The sequence below is a fragment of the Etheostoma cragini genome, chromosome 23, assembly GCF_013103735.1.
Source record: "Etheostoma cragini isolate CJK2018 chromosome 23, CSU_Ecrag_1.0, whole genome shotgun sequence".
NCBI classification, from domain to species: domain Eukaryota; kingdom Metazoa; phylum Chordata; class Actinopteri; order Perciformes; family Percidae; genus Etheostoma; species Etheostoma cragini.
The window spans coordinates 16,687,157-16,706,050 of record NC_048429.1 but is presented as its reverse complement, the minus strand read 5'-3'; the positions used below and the strand labels follow the sequence as shown (position 1 = coordinate 16,706,050).

Below are 18,894 nucleotides of genomic sequence, written 5' to 3'. Positions count from 1 at the left end.
CAGAGTTTAAAAAAGGATCTCTAATGAGAAGAGGAAGAGGCGATGGTGGAGCACATTCAGATATGTACCTTCATCTCAGAGTCAGAGGCTGTTTTAATTTGTAAGCAAAGGCAGCATACACTAGCAATGAGATTTTAATTGATACACATAAATAATTCCTTGTGTACGTTCGCACTTGAGTCAGATTCTGTGTTTATTTGACGACTGAAATTAGTCATTATCGGGAGTCGTGTTGATGTTGAAGCTTTTATTTATTAATATAGCTCCCGCTTAATATCCTCTGATCCGCTCCCAATTAATCATGTCAAATTCCTCATCAAACTAGAACTCACACGCATATTGAGCTTTGCCTCGCTTTCCTTTCTCTACTAGCCAAGCGCTGCTGTGACAATAACAACAAATGAGAAATGAAAGAGAAAAAGAGCCCTTTCTTTTGTTTCTAAAATAAAAGATAATAAGGGCCGTCTTTCACCATGACAAAGTCTGACTGCTGACAATCAAAGTCTTCGAAGGTTGCTTCATTTTGCTTACCTGCTGGAAGAGGACTGGCCTTCCAGTCTATAATTGTACAGCTTTGCCTAACTCTCCTGTGCTCCAAACTGCTTGTCACTGGTTGGAAGAGTTCCACTCTGTGACTAGTGGTGCAAAGCACATCAGCACACCAACATCACTTGTTGTTGGGTTGCCGTCACTGACAAACCACAACAATTCTGACAACAGCAGTGCCCTTGGCTTCATGTGTGCTAATTTGAACGTGCAGCTCCAGACACATTGCTCCGCATTGCTATGAAAGCACCTAGGGTTAATCTGCAGATATTTGTAAAATTATTTTGAGCTCTATCAGAAAAGACACTTACTTGAAAGTTGCTGAAACTCTGGGTTGTCTGGACTTGTGTTGGCAGTCAGGTCCTGTAGGAAATGCTTATACCTTTGAGAAAACAGAAAAAACAACAGGTCACTGTGTGATCACTGCCTTATAATATCACAGGGAAAAGTGAGTGTGAAAGTGATTGAAGAGTGGTTTTCATTTCCACCTGACGTTACTCATGTAGAGCCACAGCCACTGGTGAACAGTACATCACTTGTCCTGTCACTGGAGACGGACTGCAGAAAAACTACAATGGGACCTCACAAAATGCCCTCAGAGGAATCTAACTGCACACAAAACTAGGCGTGGGCCGGTTACCGGTTTCAAGGTACAATGTGGTTTGAAAAAACTCACTGTTTCAAAACCAATAAACTTTTCCATCTTTTCCGTTCTGTCTTTTATGAGTCTTCAAGGACAGACAGTGCAGTTTTAGTAATCTGTATCCCTGCCAGTGTGCAATGGGGGCGGCTGTGGCTCAGTGGTAGAGCGGTTGCCTGCCAATTGGAAGGTTGGTGGTTTGATCCCCGCCCCTGCAGTCATTGTCGAAGTGTCCTTGGGCAAGACATTGAACCCCGAGTTGCCCCCGGTGCTGCGCATCGGAGTATGAATTTGTGTGAATGTTTATCTGATGAGCAGGTGGCACCTTGTACGGCAGCCTCGGCCACACTGTGTGAATGGTGAATGTTTCCTGTAGATGTAAAAGCGCTTTGAGCAGTTGTTAAGACTGGAAAAGCGCTATATAAATACAGCACATTTACATTTACAATGTGTTTCAAAATAAAATACATTATGTTCAATGGGAAAAAAGTAGTTTTTTTACCTGGGCATTAAAAAAAAAAAAGAAGAAACATTTTAAAGATGTAACTGCAATACCGTGAAACTATTTTCGCTGAAGAGCATCATACCATCAGAATCTTACACCAGCCCGTTCCTACACACAGCCTGAGTTAAAGGACAATTCTGAAACAAAAATAAACCAAGGGGTTAGTTGAACAACAAATGCCGTGCTTGAGATGCATGGCACTTGATTGGTCAGCACTGTTGGCGCCTGCCTGTATACGTTAACGGTACTTTAATAAACTGTCTGCACACTTACAAAGTTCTCAATGCCTCGGTTTACACGTAGAGACTCAATATACTACCGTGGAAGTGTGGTGCTATTTTGAGTCCAGTGGCCCGATGATTAGCGTTACAAGCTAATTAGGGGTTTAAGCTTAAACCGGTCACATTGGATGAGCATTAAAACATATCCCAGAGAACGTGGACTCCGTACCCATGATTATTATTATCATTATTATTAACCCCTAGGTTCATTTTGCGCTGGATTTGTCCGTTAACCTCCTGATTAATGCAGATGGAGAGAAGATGTTTGGCTTTGAAGTAGTGTTGATGGTGACAGCCTCTGACAGATACAGCTGGAAAGGAAAACAAATAAAACACCGACTATTACTGCAATCAGAAGTTATAAACAATAAGTGAATTGAGACCGGAGCTAAACCGCTAAAGCAGTGTGTTTAGATGAACAGTGTTTGGCTTCCCTCCGTGGCGCCTAGGGAAGGAGCCGCTAACAAGCTCTTTGATAAGTCCAGCTTAGTGAGTGAAGGACCAGTTGAGCTGGACTCTCGGGAGGCGGTGACCAAACAGAGAATAAAAATAGACCCTAGATTACCTGCAGCTACAGGCCCAGACAAGGCAGAGTCTTCTTGGCGTTGAGTTGAATGAATATGTCATTAGCTATAGCTGCACTTGGTAGAAGCTGTAAGATGCTGGCTGTTAACTACAAAGGACTGTTAGCTTTCATGTCAGCCATGCAAGAGAGCAACATTCTGAATACAAAATATTGTTGGGTACTTTTCACTTTTTTCCCGCTAAACCATTTCTGATTTATCCTATTTACTTGGAACATTTTGTTATTTATATAGAGCATTTTACATGCCACACAAAATAAACCCCTCCCTCTCCCTTCCTAAACCTGTCCATAGAAAATATCTAATAATTATTCATTTCTTACACTGCACTGTATCTTGTATATGTATCTTATTCTATTTTAGCCTCTTTTTAAACTGCTCTTATGTTTTATGTTAACTGTTTTTAATTGCCTTGTTGCTAAAATGGACTTTAGGAATAACATTGCCTTGCCCTACAACCTGTTTGATTGTGTGTGTGTGTTTGCACTTCGGAGCTCCACCGAAATGACGTTTGATTTAACGTGACTTGGTCCTCGGTAGTACCAACATGATTCAGTCTGTACCCAAAGAAATACAGAGTTCAGTACCCAACACTATGTAGTACATGCATTAAGGCATTTCTTTATTTATTCTTAAAAAACAATCCCGAATCCGACGGGCCCGAAGGGCTGCAGCCTCTGCCGTGACAGAGGCAAAGCAGCGTGTGTCGGAGAAGTTCGGAGAAGACATGGAGAAGGACTTTCGGTCGGCACCAAAGTGCTTCTGGAAAACCGTTTGCCACCTCAGGAGGGGGAAGCGAATTGTCGTCAATTTCCCTGGTGGAAGTTGCTGAGGTAGTCAAACAACTCCACAGCGGCAAAGCCCCAGGGATTGATGAGATCCGTCCAGAAATGCTGAAAGCTCTGGGTGTGGAGGGGATGTTTTGGTTGACACGCCTCTTCAACATTGCGTAGAAGTCTGGGACGGTACCTAAGGAGTGGCAGACCGGGGTGGTGGTTCCCCTCTTCAAAAAGGGGGACCAGAGGGTGTGTGCCAATTATAGGGGTATCACACTTCTCAGCCTCCCTGGTAAAGTCTACTCCAAGGTGCTGGAAAGGAGGGTTCGGCCGATAGTTGAACCTCTAATTGAAGAGGAACAATGCGGATTCCGTCAAGGCCGTGGAACAACGGATCAGATCTTCACTCTCGCAAGGATCTTGGAGGGGTCCTGGGAGTATGCCCAACCAGTCTACATGTGTTTTGTGGATCTGGAGAATGTGTATGACCGGGTCCACCGTGAGAAATTGTGGGAAATGCTGCTGGAGTATGGGGTGACGGGGTCCCTTTCTTAGGGCCATCCAATCTCTGTATGACCAAAGCGAAAGCTGTGTCCGGGTTCTGGACAGTAAGTCGGACTCGTTCCAGGTGAGGGTTGGCCTCCGCCAGGGCTGCGCTTTGTCATCAATCCTGTATGTAAAATTTATGGACATGATATTGAGGCGTAGTCGGGGCGGGGAGGGGTTGCAGTTAGGTGGGCTCGGGATCTCATTGCTGCTTTTTGCAGATGATGTGGTCCTGATGGCGTCATCGGTCTGTGACCTTCAGCACTCACTGGATCGGTTCACAGCCGAGTGTGAAGGGGCTGGGATGAGGATCAGCACCTCTAAATCTGAGGCCATGGTTCTCAGCAGGAAACCGATGGAGTGCTTTCTTCGGGTAGGGAGTGAGTCCTTACCCCAAGTGAAGAAGATAAGTACCTTGGGGTCTTGTTCGCGAGTGAGGGGACCATGGAGCGTGAGATTGGTCGGAGAATCGGAGCACCCGGTGCGGTATTACATTCCATTTATCGCACCGTTGTGACGAAAAGAGAGCTGAGCCAGAAAGCGAAGCTTTCAATCTACCGGGCAATTTGCGTTGCTACCCTTACCTATGGTCATGAAGGCTGGGTCAAGACCGAAAGAACGAGATCAAGGGTACAAGCGGCCGAAACGGGTTTCCTCAGGAGGGTGGCTGGCGTCTCCCTTAGACATAGGGTGAAAAGCTCAGTCATCCGAGAGGAGCTCAAACCTCCTAGAGCCGCTCCTCCTTTGCGTCGAAAGGAGCCAGTTGAGGTGGTTCGGGCATCAGGTAAGGATGCCTCCTGGGCGCCTCCCTAGGGAGGTGTTCCAGGCACGTCCAGCTGGGAGGAGGCCTCGGGGAAAACCCAGGACTAGGTGGAGAGATTATATCTCCATCCTGGCCTGGGAACGCCTCGGGATCCACCAGTCGGAGCTGGTTGATGTGGCTCGGGAAAGGGAAGTTTGGGGTCCCCTACTGGAGCTGCTGCCCCCGCGACCCGATACCGATAAGCGGATGAAGATGGATGGATGAAATTCTGAATCTGATGGGTGGGCATACACAGATCCAGGCCTATATGTAGCTCACCTCAGTCTTCCATTGAGCTGAAATGGAAGCACCACTTGTCTTTCAGTTGAATTAAAAGGTATTCATTTGAAGGATTCTGTTATTCTATAGTATTGAAGACAAAACACACACAAAAACAAATATCCAAACAATTAATTATCTACAAAGTCAAATATTTGGTTTCCAGTCTTACATTGTATTATATGTCCTAGTTAAGGACGTAAGCTTCATTCTAACCCCAACCGGTCGTCAGACACCGCCTACCATGAGCCTGGGTCTGTCCGAGGTTTCTGCCTTAAAGGAAGTTTTTCCTCGCCACTGTTGCACTGTTGCTTGCTCTGGAGGAGACTACTAGAACTGTTGGGTCCTTGTAAATTATGGAGTGTGGTCTATCTGTAAAGTGTCTTGAGATAACTCTTGTTATGAATTGATACTATAAATAAAATTGAATTGAAATTGAATTGAATTAAGAGCACAGTAAGACACAGTACGCGATAGCGAGGAAATCCCAATGGCAGACAGCAAAGTCCAGTGAGTAAGTATCAGTGGGTGGTGGGGGTCACCTTGCTGGACGGGACTATATGGCACAGCAGCCCTCTGGGATGTCACATTCAGCATTAAATCTGACTAGCTTGTTGTTACACGGAACAGAAGATCAAGAAAAAGGGTGGTCTTTTCTCAAACTTTAGGGGTCTCTAGACACACCAAAGTTTTGATGAATCATGAAACTGTTAATTTTGCATAATAAGTCATCTTTACATAAATAATCGAGAAAACACAACCAATCTATGGTGAAACTAAGTAATCTGTTGCTCCAATTTCAGTTTCCATCTTAGGTAAAAAAGTTGAGATGAGTGTCAGCTTCCTCAGAAATCTTTATCCTTTTTACTAGATGATGTGACCTTCAAGTGCATTGACACCTGCCATTGATTTGCACTGTGTGTCTGCATCTCCAGCCCTCTCTATGTAGTCTGGACTTTTTTTTTTTTTTTTTAGAGACACAGTGGTGCCACTGAGAGAGGCTATTAGTGATGCTAGCAGTCTGTACACCACTGCTACTGGTCCATGTGGTGGCATTAGTGGAATAAGACATGTGTTAGAGAGTGGGACAGTGTTTGTAAGGAGTGTGTGTTGACAATAGAACACAATGGTGATTCTGCAAGCTGCACCTGGAAACTTGCTTCATTAGCCTGGAGTTCTGTAACAAGACTGCTTTACAAGCTCTCACAATTTTTATGGTTGTAAAATATTTGGGTAAATAATACAAGTCCCAGAGAAGAAGACTGGAGTAGCGTATGACATCATCATGACATCACATGTGACAGCTGTGGGGAACACTCCATTACTAAAACAGCAAGACAAGAGAGTGAATGAACACCAGAAACAGACAACAGCAGAGCTAACCCCCTCAGAGTCCACTGGGGAGGTCGAAGGGCAGCGAGCAGGAATACGTGGATGGCCGTTGAAAGATCGAGGGCATTGATATTTGACCCCAGAGACCATCTTCGTACAGAGACAGAGGTTACTATTCCTTGCCATATACAACTACATGAACAAGTTTCATACTAAGCTCATGTGATAACAACTAAACTATCTCCATGACAACTGAGCAACTCTATCTGCTGAAGAAAGCCATGAGGTGTCATTCAAAGCTTGTCCTTAAACTAACCTGGTTTTGTGTGTGTGTGTGTGTGTGTGTGTGTGTGTGTGTGTGTGTGTGTGTGTGTGTGTGTGTGTGTGTGTGTGTGTGTGTGTGTCTTGCATTAGCATGAAGTACCGAACAGCAGGTTTGCACGGCGGAGGGTCTGTGGGGGTGGAGGAGGAAGAGGAGGAGGGCATTGCTCTTGTAGTTGATAACTCATTGGAAATGAAACAGAAGCCAAACAAGATCCAATTTACTCTCTTTCAATTAAGAGATGCTTAAAAAGAGAAATAAATTCACGTCTTTTTCTTCTTGTCTCATCGTGTAATAACAAATACATTACAGGCATTATTAGTTCTTATTGAGGAGTGGAGACAAAAATCTAATTAAAGCAACTGTGGAACAAAAATGGAACACTCTAATGAGCATTATTACGGCACATTTCAACTAATGTAAACAGAACTCTCTCGTTCAGCTGCCCTGTCCCGCTCATTAGCAGCAAAGCAAAGAAAAGATAATGAGACAATAACGTAATCTGAAGCATATTTATGACAGTTCAGATATTCTAATGAAGAATGCAGCTTCAGAAGGGCATGTGCTGGTGGAGGGGTGTGCCTGCTGCAGCAGGAGCTGCTAATTCCTTTATTATATGCAGATGATATGCAGGCTTTTTTCTCACTCTCTCCTGGCAGACATGTCAGGTCATTTGGCCATTTGCGCACACGTCAGTAAAGAAAAGAGATGGAGGAAATATCTGTCTAATTATTGTGCTTCTCATACATGCATTAAGGATTCAAATTGGTAATTAAGAGACAAGATGCACCAGCAGGCTTCCGCATGGGTTAGTGAACATGGCATGGGCTTGTGTGGTAATTACCTAACTTTAATAGCTTAAAAGGAAAGGAAAGCACATTCGTGGTAAATACAGAAGACTGGAGATATTCTACTGTCTAAACTTGAGCAATTAAAATGTATTATGAAGTAAAGAATGTCTTATCCTTCTCTGAAAGGGCAACTAATGGGTTTTACTGTAACTCAAAGAGAAAGTAAATGTAGACATTAGGAAACACTTTTCAGACATACTCCAGAACGACTGGAGCTTTTATTACTGGGTGCTGCTGCACGAGTCAACTTAAATCAGTGGAAAAATTAGTCAGACAGTGTTTATGTTTATACGTTGCAAGGTAGAAGTTAGTGCTGCCTCATGAACCTTAATGATTGGCATCATCAGTCGAGAAGCCCCCAATTCAAAATGTTTTTTTCCACTGTGTCATTGTTCACAGGCCAACATACGCATACAGGATGGCAGGTTAGGAATCTTTAAAAACCCAGCCTCGACTGACTCTCAGGGAAGCATTACTCACTATCTGCTGAGTAATAGCTGCTCGAACCTTGCCAATGCTATGGAAGACACTCACTCAGTGCATTTGCATAGAGTTTAAATAAACAAATACACATCCGGCATAATTAACCACCACCCAGGAAGCAGCAGACACCGGTAGATGGCTAAACAGACTGTCCATCTCCGGGGTGTCAACGCTGCCTCCTCAAAAAAAAAAAAGAGGGAATGAGCAGACTGGCTTACGTTGATGTTAGTTAGCTAACAAAGTAAGCTTGCTAATTCCAACCAACGCTGGCTAAAGATATGAGCCGAACAAGTTTTCAGTCATCTGTTCTTTACTAGGCTTTGACAAATGTGTGTAAATAAAACATTAAGTTGTACATTTTTCCTATACAGTGGCCATTCGGGGTAACGTTGACAACCGGAAGACAGAGAACAAAAACAGTCTCAGACCTTAATTGAGGCACTTTAATTCACTACAGGCCTCTCTTCAAACTTGACAATGAACTGTAGGGTCAACTAACAGACAATATAACACATATGATTAACAGAAATACAACTCAATGCATGTAGACTAGGCAGAGGAGCCACTTAAGAAAGGCTCCGTCTTTCAGATTTCTTTCAAAAGAAATGAATTAATGCTCTGACCTTGTGTTGGAGACCCTTACCGTGTTTAGCTGATGGAACTACCTGAGCACCTAACGTCGTCCATTTGAAATTCTACCATGACAATTCAAAAGACAAAAACAAGCACTGTCAATACAGCACACTCCTCAATGCTTAGCAAGTATGACAATGACCCAGAGACCTCTGGAGTTGTGCGGCCTTCACATAGAGCATGCTCAGTCTCTACAGCGAGCCAACCACTGGGACATTCCCTTGTTATACTAAATGGTGCTCAGCTTATAGCTAATATATCCCCAGGCCTCCAAGTGCTGCCATCTTCACGAGAGCTGCTTCTCTATTATTGACACAAACACAGCCAATCCAGGCGGAGAGGGCTGCTATTCACTGCCACAATCAGCTCAAGACCCCATCACTGTCATAATGGAGATCTCAGTGGGGAGGACCGAGATGACTGCTCCAGCAGGCTCTATTGAATGCCACTTAATAAAAGGCAATGATTTTATTCCTCCCCCAGCAGCAACATAAGTATCCACACTCCGTGCCCTGCTCGCCATCCATCATCCTTGAATGGTGATAAGTGACAACAATTTCCTGCTATTCCCAGCCACAGAGCCGGAGCAAGGTGAGGCGCCAGCCAGAGATGATTATCTAGCCGTGCCACTTAAAATCATCATACAATTAGACACATCCCTCGAGTCTCCTGAGTTTCACTGAGGACGACAGACGAATCAATGATGATGATGGCAAGTGCAGAGAAAGAGGCGCTGAGAGAGGGCTGCGCTGGAGAGAACGTGGCCCACTGATTATGTGTCAGAGTCAGATACAACAGTGGTCAGCAAACTTATAAGGGGTGGTGGAGGTGGGGTGGGGGGGTGTAGTAGGGCTGCGCAATATATAATTTTGTTATCATCATTGCCATATCAACTGGGGCAATAACGTATCACCAAAGGCTGTTAAACATCGCGAAGGACACTCAGAGATGTGCTGTTTTAGTTAAAAGATTAATGCTAATTTAGAATGAATTTTCCTGACCAATAATCTTTAATAAGTCTTAACTACATATATTACGAGCCTGGACAAACATGGTTGTAAACTGCAACCTGACACGTGCAGTTTGGTAACCAGCCACAGACACATTTTGCTCTAGTCCGTCCTGATTTTATAAGGATGTGAAACTTTATTTAATACATAATATACAATATAGCCTAGTCTTTTCTTATATTGTTTCTTCCTTTGGTGCCTCTTTTTGTATTTTTGTAATATGTTGCCTATTCTTTTAAATTCTATTCTAAATATAAATGATTTAATCTATTTATATACCTATGCGTGCAGCTACAACTGCATGCTATTGCACAAGCTCTGTCAGTGATGGAAGTCGCTGGTGTGTTTGCACATTTGGAGTTATTTTGCCTTCTGGGAGATATTGCAGCTCTCAGAACTTCCTGATTTCTCCAACTGTAAATTACAATAAGTAGAGTGACAAAACAGCACGAATGTGGCACATGATAACACGCTAGCGGCAAATCATTGGTATACCATCAGTGCGGACACGCTGACGTCAGGACTAGTGTGCTATTTCCTAGCATTGATGTGCACCAAGGCTCCTGAGAAGCAGCATGTTTATCACATTTGCTTCTTGGATTGGCACATCTCAGCTAGTGTCTGGCGATGAGCCAGACAAATACACAAATCCAGATATTCTGTGATGGTCTGAGCTTTAAAGAGCCAAACCCGTTTTCAATCCTGTCTGTTTGCCTTTGCTGTGTTAGCTGGCAAAGATGCCCCCCTTATTTCTCACAGCATTTCAAAAATAAAAACCCGGAGTTAAATGTCCCGTATGTGTTCCCACGTACTTGGCCGATAAAATAAGAATCTTTATTGTCATTGCATGCAATACCTTGCCAACATACCTTACATTAAAATGACTTCTATGAAGTTGGCACAATGCGGTTGTACAGATTATGAATATAATATTGATATTGAGTATTGGATGGTGCTCGGTCTTGGCAACACCCTGTGTTTATGAATCGTATCGTCGGGAAAGAAAAAATTGGATTGGTGCATTCCTAGTCTCGCTTTGCCATACCTTCCTCCACAGCACTGCAAAGTAGGGTGTGGCTAGTCCACACAGCATTCTGGGACGGGAAGAAAAGCGTGCTCTGGTTTATTGGCATTTCTTTAAACCAATCACAATCGTCTTGGGCGGTACTAAGCGTTGGACGGAGCCTCTGCTAAATAGTCTCAGGAAGGAACTTGTTCTGGTGGAACATGTGTACGCTCAAAAAGAGTTTTAGTCGTCTACAGAAAACTTTGGACAAGATTGGACAGATAGTCTAGCTAGCTGTCTGGATTTACCCTGCAGAGATCTGAGGACCAGGTAACCATAGTCCTCAGAAATCCACCAGAGGTTAGAACGCCAACACAAAGGAAGAGGAAGGGGACAGACATCCGGCTGAAAAGAGGAACATCCGGTGGAATTTCCGGAGGTACCGGAACAATCCTGTAAGGGAAACGTCATGGACATACTGTAAAATAGTGCGTCCCAATCTCTATTCAAAGCTTGGAAAGCGCATCCCAGAGTACCACACAAATCCCGAGGCGTGGGACCAATGAGAAAACAAAGGGAAGGTGATTTATTTGTTGTAGAGGAGAAAGTGAACGTAAATGAGATACAGCAAAGTGTCTCAGATGTTAAGGTGAAGGGTTAGCTGATCTCAGAGACAACTTCTCTCTTCCATGATGGATGGATGGAACACAGAGTGCTAGCCTGTACATCTGGAGAGATGAGAACGTGAGACATAAAAAGGGCCTAATTAAGATACAAGCAAGCAGCTTGATAAACCTCTGTCAGATATCTGCTGCATAGGAAAAGACGTTTTTGCCCATTTCTCCTCGTTCCACTAATTAACAAGCAAGATCAGGACCGCATGAAATTACAGCCAACAAAAACTCGTGCTTAAGAAAAGACATTTTGACAGTTTCTGGACAGTCTGAGTACTTACATGGTGCTACGTCAAATAATAATAATTACATCTGTCACGGAGACTAGACATTGTGCAGTGCAGCGGGTGACTGGTGAATCAAAAACATGTAAACAGCAAAAACAGAAGTCAAGCATAAAATGTGTGACCCTTCTCCAGCAGTGCTCTCCACGGTGGAACCACCACAAAAATTTAATATTTTATATAACTTTAGCATCAATTACAAAGAGACAACTGAAGATGTGAAGGAAGTTAAACAGAGTTTCTGCAGATTCCACCAAGTCAATTGTATGTCTTTTGAAGCCCTTTATCAGATCACTATGAATGAAATGTAACGCTTATGTGGTGGTAGGGTCATGTTTGACAAGCTTTCAAGTTCAGACATGTAAAAAGTACCATTCTTTTATACTTCTTTTGCTGGGAACAAGAATTCATGATATTCTTAGACACAGCTATTGTAACGCAAAAAAAAGATGTTAGTAAAAAAAAAAAACATATGTGGTGTTACGGGCCAAATGTGACCCGGCAGAGAACATTGTTGCATAAGTTGTGGGTGGCTGTGTGGATCAAATTTGGCTCTGTTTCCCCCAACCCACCCATCCACACTAGGATAACAGGCTCTTGCAGGATATCAATATATTTAGACCAAAAATTAAGTGAATGCCTGCCCGCGCACCTACACACAAAGCCTGAGCACCCTAAAGCCTAAAAGTCACACCTCCATGAGAAAAGATGGCCAGAGGTCTAAGAAACTACAAAGTTGTAGTTCACACCTACATGTCACCTTCAAGATCTCCGATTCCCTATTGGCCAGGGTCCCTGAGTGCAGCAGGTGTCCATGCCCAGGTGACCGGGGATATAAATACTCTGGTCACCCACTTCTAATTGTCACCCACTGCACGCGAAAGCTGCTAAAGGGTAGTTAGGGGTTTAGGGTTAGTTGCTGAATTAATTAATTGAATCTGATTAATTAGTAAGTGCTACTATTTCAAATGTCTGTTGTCTTTTGCAAAAAGATTAATGAGCGTGACCACCAAAGCTAATTTATTGCTGTGAATGTAGTGGATCACGGTACTTGTTGAACCAGGTTGTAATTGATACTGTAGCTTATTGAAACTGTAATGCTACACTGCTATCTCCTGCTGCAGAGAAGTTACAAGCGAGACAAGTGCGATGTAACAAGACCGTTACCTTGTGGCCCTGTGGTGACGGAAGGCTTGGTCATTATCTCTGCAAGAAGTCAGCTATGGCTAAGCAAGGGACATCCTCCCTTGTTAGAGAACTTCTCAGACCCCTGCCATAAAGCCAAGTTAGGTTGGTGTCCTCAGTGAACGAGACAATTGGTTATTATCACTTCCTCACAATTTGTCTCTTTTCTAAAGCGTGCTTTGCTTTCCTCTTTACACACTAACCTAACACACACACACAATCAGCTGATGGCCACCCCATAGTCCCGTGGTATCGCAACCAAGTTTCACTTCCCGCCGTCATGGGGGTAAATGGCTTGTTTGCCCATTTCCTAGAGCAGCCATTATGTGCCTTGCGCTAAAAACTACAAAGAGCCTCAAATCCTGCGCTGTTTCATCCGCCATCTTGCGGTGCTTAGCTTCCCACGGGATCTCATCACCTCCCCCTCTTTCACACTCTCGCACACACTCTCACACACTCTCTCTCTCTCACACACACACACACACACACACACACACACACCTTTGCCTTTGTTTGAATTGAAGAACTATTGACTGACAATTGGCGGTATTACATTCAGTTTATTGAACCGTTATGAAGAAAAGGGAGCTGAGCCAGAAGGCAAAGCTCTTGAGCTACCGGTCAGTGTTCGTCCCTACCCTCACCTATTGTCATAAAGGCTGGGTCATTACCAAAAGAGCGAGATTCAGGGTACAAACGTCAAAACTGGGTTTCCTCGGGAAGGTGGCTGGCATCTCTCTGGCATCTCTTCTCCTTCACGTCGAAAGGAGCCAGTTGAGGTGGTTCAAGCATCTGGTGAGGATGCCTCCTGGGCGCCTCCCTAGGGAGGTGTTCCAGGCACGTCCAGCTGGGAGGAGGCTCCCGGGGAAGACCCAGGACTAGGTGGAGAGATGATATCTCCAACCTGGCCTGGGAACGCCTCGGGATTCCCCAGTCGGAACTGGTTGATGTGGCTCGGGAAAGGGAAGTTTGGGGTTCCCTGCTGGAGCTGCTGCTGCCCCCCGCGACACGTTACCAGATAAGCGAATGAAGATGGATGGATGGATTGATTGACAAGTAATAATTTAGAAGTGAAATGAATCCTATTATACTTTAAAGAACAGTTGTTATTTGTGTAACTGTATGTTGCAGTAACAGCTGGTTGAACAGGTCAGTGCTCCAATTTCACCCTTCTTTTGTTCCTTTCAAAGATACCAGATATATTAATCAACTTAATTAAGATCTGCATTTTCAAAAGGGAACACCACCTATGAGACTGTTTCACAGTTCAGTTATTGGTCCCTGATTCCATGGTGGTGCCCCGCTTTGATTGTTTGTCAATTTGGTAAAGTTATTAACACACATATTCATAACTGTATTAACATTGATAAAACATCTTAAATAAATTGCTAATAACTGAATCTGTACCTTCCTAATCCCTAACACTTCTCTTCTGAATGAGTTTTGGAGAGGGACATTAGGTAGTTAAATACACTCGTTGACTGACATGACACCAGTGTATTCATATAATATGAATCCAGGCTAAAGTCAATGATATTAATAATGCATGTATATTGCGTCTTCTAAATTTCAGGTTGTGGTCGACGACGGGGCCCGCTTTGGTTGTTGGCTACATTGATCAACACTGATTGTGATTGGTGGTTGGCTGTGCATGTAGAGCCTGCATGTCACACACTAGCAACACACACTTTTTATCGAAGAACACTTGAGTCAGTGTAAATGACATCATATCAGACACACACTGCTGTTGTAGATTAGTGTTGTGTTTCTAGCATTGCGGCTCCGGACCATAACGTTGTTTGGGACGGACGCCTCGTTTCTTCAGGCTAACTATATGAGCGTTAGCCTGACTGGAAGCAGGATTCTGCTGTGAAAGATGGCCGGGAGACGTCGTACTCACGTTGCATTAATCTGGTGATTTAGTAGCAAATTAAACCCTGACTAGTCTAGCTTCACTACGCATGGAAAAGCATCACTGTGTCTCTCACCGTGTTTTTCTACACACGGAGAGCCTCACATCCCATAACAAACTCGTTGGAGTACTGTTAAATCACATCCACACGCCGCCCACATGGCCGCCTGTCTTAAAAGGGAAGGGTTGGCCGCTAATGTAAAAGGACAAAACGGTAAGAGTTTACTTTTCTATCAAGCAGAAAAAAGGTTTTAGCCTCAACATTGCTATGTCCTGCAATGTGTCTATCGTGCATGCGCACGTTGCAATGTACACGATGAAACTAAATACCGTGCAGCCCCAACACAGACACAATCACACACGCACGCATGCAACTAAAGGTAGTGTTCCACAGGGTTTTCCCAACTAGAGAAAAAGAAAAGGCCTTTTAATTTAGACAGAAATAGAATTCTTACTGGTCGATCCGCTGAACGGGAAGTTGAAGTAAGTCTTCGAGCTTCTGGTTGTTGAACTCAGGTCGGGCTTCCTGTAGTTTCTTAAAACGTCTGAAGGCCTTGTTTTTCTTCAGCTGGACCTGAGACAACGCACAAACCATTGTCAAGTAATTCTGAGAGCCATAAAAGCAAATTTACAAGACAGATTGGTGCTTTGCAAAGTGATGTTTTATGAGCTGCACTCAGGAAACGGCCTTGGTTTTGCTACGGAATTAGGCCTGCACGATTCGCGAAAAATATGAATCACCATTTTTTAGCTTGGAATTGATATCACGATTCTCTGCTAGGATTTTTTTCTCCTGTTTATTGCATACAACAACCATGACAAAAACACAAATTGGCAGTGCCCAAACATAGATTTTCTTTTGGCACTTCCAGCACATTACTCATCACCACCAGCCTGTAAACATAGAGGTTTCAATAGAGAAAAGGGGGTGCATTGTTGCGCTTGGGAGCGTTTTAAAACCATTTTTATACAGTCTATGTTTAAAACTCCTAGAATAAAGTAGTAGGGGTTGGGATGCAGTCTGCTCATAAAATTAAATGAAATCAAATAATTTTTAAATAAAACTTCAAAGTTATTTAAAAATGAAATAATGAACAGGGGCGAATTGAGATTGTGGTTTTATAACGTTTAATCGTGCAAGCCTATTAGCCAGCTCTATATTTGGAGATTAGATTGGGAAAAGAAGATCTCTGATCAGGACACTCAATATTAAAATCACCCTCTATGGAATGCCATTTTTATTCAATATTAAATAAATGAATAAATAAATAAATACAAAACAAAACTACATGAATAAATAAACAAGTGCTGTGTGCTGGGTACAGAGCACTGTAAACTGCCGGTTGTGTTGCTCCGTCAGGTCAGCGGTGGTTACCCCAGAATAAGGGACTGTGCACTGGGTACAGAGCACTGCAATCTATATGTGTTTTTGGGAACAGCATCTGCATGCAGCTTGTGGACCAGTGATAGACATGTCCCAATCAGTGATGACACGTGAGTCTCACGTCACTTTCTAGCTGAGTACTTTGCCTGACAAGACCCCAAAATCATCTGGTTGTCACTCAATATGCCAGATGAGGTGTGAGGAGGGGAAGGGGGGCTGTAGATGTTATTTAATATACAATTGCACATCACGTCAGCATGAGTATATGTCAACATTTGGATGACAAAAAGCCTTATCTTGTCGTTCCAGTAAATCATCAAAATAAACATTGCTGCTGTATTTAAATGGAGGCGAGGAGAGCTTTAAAAACACCAGTGTATGCCACTTGACTTCAGATGCCAGCTGTGGTGTGTGAGAGTGTGTTTAGCTGGTCATTATGCCTGTGGCAGCTAGAGTTGGACATGGTTAGCAGACAGGTGGTGGGTAAGTAGAATGATGGGGACAATGTGAGAGGAATCACTTATCAAGTTGAGGCGGTGTAGGCGTGACAGAGTGAAGTGGGTCTTTAAATCAGACACAGTGTTGAAGGTTGCCAACTCTGAGAAGAAACACAAAGGTTACAGCAAGACTAGTCTTGCATTGCCATTCCTATCTCCACGGCGCTGCGGAGGAAGGTCTGGCAACAGGGGTTGTTTACATTTTATAATGGTCTTGGGCAGCGCCAAGCTCTGGATGCAGAGATGGTGACTCTGCTGAACGGTCTCAGAAAGAAACGTGTTCTGGTGGAACATTTGCACCCCACAAAAGAAAACTCCTCATCCAATATTAAATGAAGTTAACTGTTGACACCATAGAGTAACATGAACTATTTAAATCAGCTGATACATGATTACAAGTGTATCTCCTTATACTTGCCAGCCTACCATTCCTCCTGCAGCTGTCAAAGGAGTCAGGACTTAAAAATTCCTTTTAACGACTACTATGTGTTTGTGTGTGTGTGTGCGTGTGCGTGTGCGTGTGCGTGTGCGTGCGTGTCACAGCCTGATAGATCTTCTTCCTCCGTGCCACAGAGCTTCATTATTGGTTCAACTTATCACGCTGTAATTTATTTTTACCCAATTACACACACGCATGCACGCCAGATGTAAAAATGTGGATCAGTGTTTCCCAAAGCCCAAGATGACGTCCTCAAATGTCTTGTTTTGTCCACAAGTCAAAGATATTCAGTTTACTGTCCCAGAGGAGAGAAGAAACTAGAACATATTCACATTTAACACGCTGACGTCAAACAAGTTTTCATAAAAAATGACTCAAGCCAAATATCCATTATCAAAATAGTTTGACATTAATTTCATAGTTCAATCTACAATCAAATAGTTTAATTAATGAATCTACGAATAACCTATTAATCTTTGTTAAACAACTACAGTGACCAACTGTTGTAGGACATTACTTTAGACTTTTGTAGTTTTTGGAATATATCCCAACATGCACATGTATGCAAAGTCACAAATAAAATAACCAACCTCATGTCCAATGCAATAAGCTGTGCTCCACTGTTCCACATTGTCATGAGACAGATAAGATTAGATCATGGCAATATGATTCCATTCAAAGTCCATTACTAATAATCCTGGATTATCGCCCAGGCCTGATGACGCCCATGATGGCTTTTATATTTTTAGAATGCCTCTTCAGTATTTTCTGAAGACATCATTTTAAAACAAAACTAAAATGTTCAGAATGGTGTGGGTCATAGGTTACTCTCATTAAGGTTTTCTGCTGTTTAGAAGTGCGATCACTGGTCACCTGATTGAACTACTAGACGCTTCCCTGTTCACTCACTTAGAATGGATGTGGATCTGCAGGAGGATCAATGCAAACCGGCATTATCAATGCAATTAGTCATTGTTCTAAAGACATACCCTTAGTCTTAGTTAAGACAATATTATATTTGCCATTTTTATGCAAAGTTAGCACCAGGGCATCTCTGCTTGCCGCTTCAAAAATCTAAAATATTGAGTCAGGATCAGGCGATAGCATAAAGGCTGGAAGCAGCGGGAACAGCTAGCCTGGCTTTCCTCAAAGTCTAGAAACACACCCATTGACACGCCTAAAGATGACAGATTAGCGAACCATTCAGTTAAGCTGCCGATATACTTGCTTTTTAACGGTGCGTGCGCATAGACCAGCAGCAGACACCCAAACGGCAATGTTCATGTACTTGCCTGCGTCGTTTGCGTGTAGCTGGAAGATTAAACATGTATCCACTAGAGGGCAGACCAAGCCAATACCGGAAGATATTCTTGGGCTGCATGTGGAACATATGCTGACCTGCCTCTCGCCTAGATTCATGTGCTGAATTGCATCTTGCCAACGCAAAGTGATAATTTCTGAAGACGTCCATGACCTACGCTCCAAAGGAACGCAGGAAAGTGGTGGCAGCCATCTTCTTTACTCGTAGTTAAAAGCACATATAAATAATATACTTTATTAATCCCGCAAGGGGAAATTACAATTACAAATATATGCTCAGTACCTATACATGCACTAATGGAGAGGTGGGGGCTGCTCATGGACAGGCGCCCCGAGCAGTTGGGGGTTTGGTGCCTTGCTCAAGAGCACCTTGGCAGTGCCCAGAGGTAAACCAGTCCACCATCATACTTTTGTCTGTACGGGGATTGAACCGGCAACCAACCGGTTCCCAAACCAACTCTCTGACTGAGCTACTGCCATGCTATATACACTCACCGGCCACTTTATTAGGTACACCTGTAGGTACACTGCTCGTTAACACTTAATTTCTAAGCAGCCAATCACATGGCGGCAACTCAGTGCATTTAGGCATGTAGACATGGT

At 43.4% G+C, this 18,894-nt stretch overlaps 1 protein-coding gene across 2 annotated transcripts in view; it reads right to left on the bottom strand.

The window, feature by feature from the left end:
- The window catches only part of arhgef39 (Rho guanine nucleotide exchange factor (GEF) 39), a 59,412-nt gene that overhangs the window by 28,846 nt on the left and 11,672 nt on the right, over positions 1–18,894 (bottom strand). For both annotated transcript variants that reach the window (XM_034863193.1, XM_034863194.1), the window contains exons 5-6: positions 15,107–15,225; positions 858–928 (exon numbers count right to left, since the gene is read on the bottom strand). In XM_034863193.1, the coding sequence (XP_034719084.1) occupies positions 858–928; positions 15,107–15,225 (190 nt within the window). The remainder of the gene's footprint in view (positions 1–857; positions 929–15,106; positions 15,226–18,894) is intronic.